This window comes from Beta vulgaris, chromosome 8, assembly GCF_026745355.1.
Source record: "Beta vulgaris subsp. vulgaris cultivar EL10 chromosome 8, EL10.2, whole genome shotgun sequence".
Lineage (NCBI taxonomy): Eukaryota > Viridiplantae > Streptophyta > Magnoliopsida > Caryophyllales > Amaranthaceae > Beta > Beta vulgaris.
This window is the reverse complement of record NC_079209.1, coordinates 55998345-56008272: the sequence shown is the minus strand read 5'-3', so window position 1 is coordinate 56008272 and position 9928 is coordinate 55998345. Positions and strand designations below refer to the sequence as shown.

The 9928-nt window shown below is 36.9% G+C and overlaps 1 protein-coding gene across 1 annotated transcript; it reads left to right on the top strand.

Annotated features, from left to right (window-relative positions):
• Window positions 1-430: 430 nt before the first annotated feature.
• On the top strand, window positions 431-9682 carry LOC104902015 (nuclear pore complex protein NUP1). Its single transcript, XM_010689658.4, has 8 exons — window positions 431-710; window positions 3441-3505; window positions 4050-4210; window positions 4779-4980; window positions 6303-6611; window positions 6697-6783; window positions 7457-8101; window positions 8972-9682. Exons 1-8 carry the CDS (start codon window positions 494-496, stop codon window positions 9488-9490), a joined length of 2205 nt encoding a protein of 734 aa, XP_010687960.2. The 5' UTR covers window positions 431-493; the 3' UTR covers window positions 9491-9682.
• Window positions 9683-9928: the final 246 nt, after the last annotated feature.

Here is a 9928-nt window from a genome sequence, read left to right as displayed (position 1 = left end):
TAGAGCATGTAAAATGACATTTATGGACATATGTTTTTTTTAAAACAAATTTTAGTATTAATTATATGGACAAAATAGTCATTTGTTTTTTCTCTCTTCAAAACTCTCATGAAAAAGCTCCTCTACCCAGCTTTTTCAAAAGAGAGTTTTGATCAGAGTTTTCGGTACAAAACTCTATTTAATCCTCTCTCTCACCAAACACCCAAATTAGAGTTTTTATTGGTCAAAACTCTAAACTCTCTCCAAACCTCTAAAACTCTCTCTAAAACTCTCTCCCCCAAACACCCCCATAAAATCATATACAGTATATAAATAGCGTCAAAAATCAAGACGGCTTATTGAAAAATACTTCATGATGAAAATGAAATATGTTTGTGTAAAAAAAAGTCAATGTGGAGATCTTTAAGAATACTACTACTCTAATAGTAAGTCCATAGAGTAAAGTTTTGACTGACAAAACCTCACTCTTTTTTGGGTTTCTTCTCTTCAAACTATGGCAGACGCCGGCGAATCTTCGGCGTCGAAATACTCAACAGCAACCGTCGGAGGCGGTGGCGGAAAACTCCGAAGAGAGAGAAAACCTCCATCGACACCATACGATCGACCACCAACACCAAGTGGTCGCTGGATTTCGAGGTTTGTGGACCCCGCTAAACGCATCTTCTCCGGTCTCCCATCTTTCTTCTCTCCTTCTCTCTCCTCCAACTCCGGTAATTCATCTCTCTCTTCATTCTTCTTTTTTGTTTGATTTCTTAGGGTTTTCGTAAATTGTTTCGTTAATTCTCGTTGTTTGTGTTATTTATGTTCTGATTAAATTTGTTGTGGATTTGTGTTTTTTTATTAGGTTTTGGATAGTTAATAGTTAATGAGAGAGTTTTATTGAATTTCGCCCTAATTTATGTACTGTTGCTTTATCTATTGTGGTTTATTGGAAAGGAGAAGTATGAATTTGTGATTTTTGATTAGGTTTTGGATAGTTGAACGTTAATGAGAGAGTTTTATTGAATTTTACCCTAATTTGTGTAATGTTGCTTTATCTATTGTGGTTTATTGGAAAAGAAGTATTTAAGTGAGTGAGGATGTATTTATAAGTGAGGATGTGATGGAGATTTGATTATTGCCGGTGGAACGAAATAATTTAAGATTGAGATGCTATTATGGTGATTCCTCAGTTTTGGTTTTTTTAGCTTTTAGGTTGTGAGTGATCTCTTTAATTAAGAACTGATATATTTAGTTATTATTTTGTTGCTGGTGAATACTAGTATGATTTTAGGTGGTTGGTCTTTCTTTAGCAACTATTGATGGATCATGGGTCACGGACATTCTAGTTGACAAATTGTTATCACTTTGGGAAAAGATGTTGCAATGTGTGCTATATCTTGGGGATTTTGAAAAGGAATGATGAGATGTGAAAATCAAGGACATGATCACTAGTCAGAACTCAGAATTTGGGGTCATAGTAGCTATTTGAAAGAAAGTTTACTTCTTTCGTATTATATACTAATTTGTGCTCTAACGGATTTGATTTTGGTTGGCTGATTTCACTTTAAGGATGTATCAGTGCTCAAAATTGTCGAAACAATGACATACAAGCGTGATTTAATTTCTTTTTCATTTGTAAATGTGTTCATCTATTTGGATTTTGGATGGATACAGAAGTAAATTAGTTTTGCTTCTATACTCTTTTGGGACTTGCAAATCAAAAGAAGAAAGGAAAACCATGGATCATAGTTTTTCCGGAGACCTTGACTGATTTGTTGGTGGCATGTTCAGTTTTCGAATCCATTTATGGGAGATTACTGTTAGTGCAGACTGCAGATGTAAAGGGGCCTTAGAAATTGCAGGTATGCGGCATAGCTAATTGAGATGTTGTGTAGCATTAACTTCTGTATAGTAATATTAGAGGTGATGATATGGTGTATTGGAGCTGGGGTGTTTAGGTATCCAATTTATTGATGCATGCTGTTGGTGGAATAAGTGACAGCTTACTGTTAGAAGTAGTGATGGCTTGGCATTTGTGTAGGTACCAGTTGTACCAGTTGCACCTTGAAGATTATTCATGATTCCCATCAACACTTATACTAGAAGTCTTAGTAAATATTAAGGAGACTGGGGTATGCTTTGATTTGGTGATCTGTTCTTGCTTGGAAGTCCGACAGACAAATCTTGAATGTTGTAGTTTTCAGAACATCAGGTAGAGTCAACTTAATTCTTAGAGAGAATGAATTGGTACTTGATGCCTGTATGTAGTCATTAGTAACGGAGTATACTTAGAGATTTGAGGATGAGGAATGATCAGCTAATGCCAAATATTTGTGTTGAGTATTCATAGTTTACTAAGATGACAGGTCATTTATTTCTCTCCAGAACATGCTCAGTCATGCATCCCTCAAACTTCACCCTCCTCTCCCCGGTGCAAAAGGACAAAACTTGATGGTATATGGATTTGCTTCAAAGATTCACCTGCTCTCTGTCATTAGAATTAAGCTATCCGAATGGCTGATGTTAAAGAGTTTATTTTTACGCCCCGTTCTTTTGTACTTATTTTCTATTTAGTTTCTCGCTAGTTCAAATACTCTCTCATATTCAGCTTTCTCACCAGTTCACTTCAGGTTCTCCCACTTTAGTTAAGTTTTTCCTAGTCCAAAAGAATGGGGCCTTACCGATAAAAATGGAAAACCACACTAGATGATACAAGTGGATAAACGTTGGCTTGTTTCTGGCTTAAGGATGACTAATATGGGTGTATAAATATTAGGACACAGGAGCAAGGGGAAAAGTGTCTGTTGCTAAGTTGGCTGGTTGTTTTCCTTTAACTTTCGTTTTACCTGTTTTCCCTTTTTTTTTTTTGGGGGGGGGGGGGGAGGTGGGGGGGGGTTTGGTGGTCTCTTTGAAGTGGCCTGTAAGTTATATGAGGATCGGCATCATGTTGGTGATGGTGGTTTGGGTGGCTAACTGGCTATTGCACTTTCTCATATGATAAAGGGGTGCCAAACTTGTATAAGGTTCAAAGTAGAGTTATTATCGTTGTGAGGCTGAGGAATAAGCAAACAAGCGGTGAATTCATTCTGGGGTTTGGCTCACCATTGGGATCAAAGTAATGTTTGGATAGTCTTTTCCGGAGTTTAATTTAAAGCGTATTTTTATTAAAAAGTGCGAAGAGGTGAAAAAATTTGAAATTGGTTTTGTGTAACTCAAAAGCTCAAGAAAAATGTGGATCTAGGTAGATGTGGTGTCTCACATACTGCTAGTTTAGGCTGTATCTTTATCAATCTACTGGAGTTTCTTTACTTGCATCTTGATTCCCGTTTCTTTTTCTTCACCTCTCTTTCATCCATCTAATTATCACTTTATTGGTAGGCGTGATTTTTGTTTTCGGCTTGTGACTCTTCCTTGTTTTACATCCTATTATTTCTCTAAGCAATTTTTTTTTCCTGAAGCTGATGAAGTGCAAACAGAGGTTGAGCAAGAGGATGAAGATGCCGAAGAGAATTATTCGGTGGATGTAAGATTTACACTGTTTTTTGAGAAATTTGTGCATTTGTTTAGTTTTATTGCTGCCGTTTGCTGTTATTTTACTATTTCTCGTAACGAACGTCGTTCTTTTACTTAAAAAGTATTAATACTCTAATAATTTCTTTGGACAATACAAATCCCTTTTTAACCTTAAATGCCACCTTTGGATTGGGAGGGTGTAATCTTTATTTTTTTACTACTGATGTCTTCATTCTTATTCTTTTCATGCTGGTTAACATGTTGCGGTTAGAAGGGTTCTGCCCATGCCACGATTTTTATGGGAAAGGGGGCAAGATGTGTGAACCACTCTACCTTACGTCAGGCCAATGTTATTACAGTGCCTCTTAGGCCCGCCTCAATTATGTCTTGCTTCTGTTTATCTGTTTGATCAAGTGTTCTTACTGATGCTGTTGCCTAAAACAATTTGGCAGTGAGCCTATATGAACATCCGTAAATTACCACTTTGCCTCTTTTTCTGAAATGATTGAGATTTTCTGCAAGTATACGTGCATAACTGTATGCATACATTTCAGCTTGGTGCTCCCAAATTTACTGAAGGGGTTGGTCCAAGTGAAGTTAAAGGAAAATCAAAACTTGACACTGTTGATGAAGATGGACTGGATAAAAAAGGGCATAGTTCTGATGGTGGAGTACCTGACATTGAGCAGCTTATCAAAGGGAAGACATTCTCTAGGTCAGTTGTTAAGATAGATGTTTCTTACCTTAGTTTTCTCGTCTCTGGAGGTACATGATGGTCCTGTTTATGTATATGTTCATCACTGCATATTTTGGTTGGTGCTCTCTTAACCTATGAGGTTGATGAGTTAGATTTAACCGTAGTTAATCTTTATTCTCTTTTATGCCTTTTTTTCTCTTTTATAAACTGTTGTTTTATTTCATACCTGCATGATCAAACCTGGTTGAAATTTGTTTGTTATTGGTTGCTTGCTAGTATCAGACTATCACGTATCTGTGTACTGGACATTTTTTAATCTTTAAAGAGATTGCTGCTAGATCAAATAGGCATTCTTTGTAATTATCAATATCAGAGTTTTGTTGAGCTTGTCTTGGGTGAGACCACCTCACACTTAATCAGTATGAGATGTAAGAAGTGGTCTCCAAAGAAAGTAAGAGGTTAACCTTAAATAGAAGAAAACTTGCTCCTGTCTTGCATTAAGTTTGTGAAACAGTCTCATACTAGACTTTGCCTAGTTATTATAAAGTTGTTTCTAAATATTTAATTGCTTTGCGTTAATATGCAGGGAGGAGATTAATCATTTGATGGAGATACTAAGTTCTAGAGTAGCTGGTGCTGAGCAAGATAAAAGAGTCCCCAGGATGCCTGGACTGGATGAAGTTGAAAAGGCAGAAACTTATAGTGAAAAGCACAAGTCATCAGTTAATGAGGAGGAAGAATTGAATAGATTTCAATTGGCAACCCCAACATCTCTTCAACGACCAACAGTGAGTGAAACATGTAGCTTCTTGACTTGTCTAAGCATTTTTTTTCCCAAGTACAATCTGCCTTTGCGTTAATATCTTTATTCTTTGGTGTAGTAGGAAACTGAGAAACTTCATTTTCTGTAGATTCGACAGCAATATATTCCAAAATCTTCAAGAAGTTATGATTAATGCATTTTATGCTGCCTACTTTTAACAATTTCATAATTTGATATCAATGTCCGGGTTGTAAAGCACTTATAACTTGCAATCTGTCCTGTGTGCTGTGTTGGATGTTACCATTCCTTCGAACTCTAAGAGTCTTCTTAGAGTAGCTATCTCAATTCAAATGTGCTTGTTTTGCATAGAAATGCCATGTTTCAGCTACGTATTCCACCTTGCCCTCTTGCTCCCTTAAGATGTGATCCACTACCATGGTACATATCTCATGAAGGTAATTGAGTCACTTTGCTGGAAAATCTAATGTGTTTGCAGAAAGGCTGAAATGGCATTCACCTTGAAACCTTGAACTTGAGGAATATGACTTTTGCTGTAATAATTTGTTACCTATACTTCCAATTAAAGTAATCTTTACTGCTTGGACTCTGCTATATGTTTTTAGGTTTCATTTATGCTTTTTGTTTTCCTTAATCAACCCTGGCTCACAGGAAAGTCTCTTTTTTTCGGTTTTTTGTTTCTGTAGTCATATAATTATCTTTGCGTTCTGTGCTCGGAGCATGTTATGTTTTTGATAGTAGGCTAGTGGATACAATATCATTGCTTCAGTGACGAAGAGAATTTGCAATTAATAGAAGATGGTCTCTGGACCAATATTTGGATTCTTGATTGTATACTATATGCTTGTTTTACATTACAAAAAATGATATATTAAAAGGTGAATAGCTGTCCTGTGGTCCTGCAGGAGTTTTCTGAACATATTTTCATCTTGGAGGAGAATCAAAGTCAATAATGTTCAGCTTTAAAAGATTGCATACATCCTTCCGTAATCTCCTCCTTGCCAACTCTAACCAAAAAGATTTATACTGAATGTTAAACTGTCAAATACTGAGTTGTTTTGCACTTCAGCTCCTTCGAGAAAATTAAGTCTTTTCTTTGTCGAATTTGTTTTGTATTTTTGTTTTATTTTCATTTATTCTTTGTTAACATGCAAGAATATGTTGTCATTTTAGCTCACAGCTACCATGGGCAAATGATTTCTTTGTCAAAAGGTCATGAAGTTGGCATCTTATTCACTTCAAAAGGTCTAGACTGCTGTCTCTTTGCAGTAGTTGCAGAACATATTTTCTGATTTCCTAGGTAATTTGGTATTTCTTTGTCTTCTGCAGATGCAAGATGGAGTTGGTGCTTCGCCAGTTGATATAGCTAGAGCTTACATGGGTTCCAGAAATTCCGAAATGGGCATTACCTCTACAAGCCTAGTGCCAAGAACTGAGAAGTTTGGATTTACTAGTGAATTTTCATCGAAGCCAATCATCTCATCGCCTTTGCGGAAAGCACCAATATGCTGGCCTGGTGCCATCACACAGAATCAGCCAGATTATCCAACACCACCTATTCGGAATAACAGGTCTGGCCTTCATAGTTTTTCTAGAACCCCTTATTCAAGGACCATGTACTCACAATCTAAGTCTAAGGTTTGTTCCGTCCACTTTTTGTTCTCTTCTATTTGTTCTGTTCTAGTTGAGAAAGATGATATAATTTTCTTCTTGTCGGTATCAGTTGACTCCACTACGAGGTGACAGTGAGCGATTTCCAAGCATTTCACCAGCACCTTCTCAACCAACTGGAACTCCTGTTTATGGGCAGGTAGCATCTCTGTTATGATATTCTGTCTCTTAGCAGTTAGCATGCTTGCTACTTTGCGTATTTGTCCGCTTATCAAGTAAATAGGTAGAGGTTGCTAGTTTTGGAATTTTGGAGGGATGCTCATCTTAAACTTGTCAGCAGGGGTTCCTTCAGGGAGGAGATCCAGTTATCAATAGTTTTATTATTCATCTATTTATGCAGAAGACACGTGATAAATCTCAAAGTAGTGGGAATGATTATGATACTGTGTCATGGCTGTCATCTCTATTGTACACCTGCTACTGTTGCATACATCTTAGCCTCCTCCTGTCCCTTAATTTCCTTCACACTTGAGTTTGGAAGAGAAACTAAAGAGTAGTAAATTAAGTAGAATGAAAAATCGCAAGTGTGTAGAGAGAATTATATCAGATTTTTGGGATGGGAGTGATAGAAGACTGTGATGTGATGGAGCAAGAAAAGTTAAACGTCATTTGGTTTGTTGTCTCTAACTGAAAGTAGAAGTGTTAGAATTTCGGGAAAAAGCCAAAAGGAAAATGAATTAAGGAACATAAGCTGTAATGGCTGACTCTCCAACTCCCTATGTCTTTCTTATGATCTGGTTCTTATGAACTTGCAAATTTTTTTATATCTACAAATCCGTACAGATCTTATTTTTGATTACTTCATGGTACAGTCCATCAACAAGATGACAGAGGGTAGTTATGCATCTGGAGGACCCATTCGTAGGAATCGTAATAAGTTCACTTCAGCTACACCTGCCAGGGAATCTACTCTATTCAGCACTGCACGCAGAAGTCCTTTGGCAAGAGAGTCCAATGTGGATTTTACGCCTAAGAAGAATTTTGAGCCTGGCAGCTCCAGTGCAGCTAATCTTGATTCAGTATATAGCAAGGCAAAGAGCCCTGACACTGGGGTTCGTAGTTCTCATCCACACAGCAGTAGGCTTGCAAGGCAGATTTTGGAACAACTTGATAGACCGATCACACTAAAAGAAAAATCAAAGGAGTTGAAGCTAGCTGCCTCATGGAAGGACTCTTCTGCTGCTACTTTGGCTACACCTGTTCAAAATATGAGTTCTCCAAGTTCCTTAGGGGTAGGTATTGGCAAAAATAAGAATGTGGATGGTGTAATACTTTCTGCTCAGACAAATAGAGAAAGCAATGTCTTGCCTTGGGAAAGAAATAATACCATCAGTGGTGCTGGAAAAGATATTTTCGGTTCCATGAATTCCTTGGATAAGTCAACTTCAATTACTGGTGCTAATATTTGGCCAAATGCAAGTCGTGAAAAACTCGATTCTGAAAGAAATGCTGAGCAGGTTTGTAGATGTTCTTGATTTCATTCTTGCAATCCTTTCCTCCTCAAGTACAGATAAATTTTCTCTGTTTACATTACCTGCTTTTGCTGAAGTGGCATGTGCAAAATAATTGAATGCTTTGGATTTGTGTTGTAACTCATCCTTGTCTAGTCTCAACTTTACTTATGCTTCCATTTGTATGTCCTTGGGGGATATACTTGTAGATTATGTGCTGTTTGTGAAAATAAACTGTTTTATGGCATTTCTCACCTTAAGTGGGAGAAAAGGATGCAAATGGAACTCATGAGAGGGAGAATGCTGGTGTCTACTGGTTGGTGGCTTGTCATGTACATGATTTTTACTTCATCATATGAAGTCAATATTTTGAGGACTTGCTGTCTTATACTCCCTCCGTCCCATTTTAGCTGTCAAACTTTCCTTTTATGAATGTGTCAAAATATTCGTCAAGTCTTCAATAATAATCAACAAAAGCATTAATTTTTCAACTAAACTCAATTTCTACTAGCCAAAAGTAAAACAATGTTTTATCAGTTTATGCATGAAGGAACCAAGTCCAACAACTAACTTTTTGTGTATTTTGGTTTAACTTAAGTTCTTTTGAAGTATAACTTTCTGAAATCTTAAGTTCTTTTTACTCTTTTTTTGTATTTAGAATAATTTCTTAGACTAACCATTTGTCTATTTTTCTGGTTAACTATGGTCTTACATCTCTTATACAAGATGATGCTGTTATTCTGGTTGGTTTTCTCGGATAATTGTTTTAAAGACTCTCCATGCACTTAAAAGCTACTGCGAATGTTGTTTTAGGTCTTCTTTTTTGCTTAACCTTGCTTGCATGTTGCATCATAACCTTATTTTCTCATTTTGCAGGGAATTAATAATAATAATGCACCAAAAACGTCTATGCTTATTGGTGACTCACAATATGCACAAAGAAAGCCAGTTTTACCATCAATTGCTATCGAGAAGTCTAGTATGATGACAACCTCATTTGCTTCAGCTACAATTCCAGGATTTACCTTCCCATTTAGCACATCGTCTACCACATCTGCTGAGCCACCAACACCATCTATGATGCCATCTTTCTTAACAAGTGCTCCTCAACAATCAAAGCTTTCAACTAATCTTCCTACATCAACTTCTGCCAACAAGATCAGTATTGCACCACCTGTTGTTGCCTCCCCACCTAAAACAACAGCTTCTACATCAAATGATACTTCTAGTCCCATGTTCAAGTTTGGATCAGGAAAGCCAAGGTTATCCTTTGCCGTTGCAGGAGACGATGTTGCCTTGGCCTCTAATGATGCTGCTACTCCAAAGTTTAAATTCGGATCTGGAAAAAGTAGGCTAAATTTTGGGTCAATTGGCTCTGATACTGTGTGCTGTTAGTGACTGGTTTCTTCTTGATATCTCTGCTGACGAAGCGCGATCTTAGCTTTCAGCTTTTGGTAGATTATAGATCTGTCAATATCCCATTCAATTTTATTTACCAATCAGTTTATTGGTCCCCTTTCTTAAGAACAATGTGAAAATAGGTTGGACCAGATATTTTTACTGTTTAATGAAAGCTGATGTTCATAATTCTTGCCCCCACTTCTTCCCCTTTTACCAATTTGGAGTTGGAGAAAGTAGGATTATAGATATGGGCTTTGAGGCAAGACAGCTTTTTTTCGTAGAAAATATAAGATTTTTTTCAACCTTTAGCTTTTATTTTGAAGGAGAATAGGCTTCAATGTGTTTCTTTTAGATAGTGATCAGACTTCATTATGTAGCGTGGTGAAGAGCCAATATTGTACGAAATTTCATATTGCAGCCTATAGAAAATTA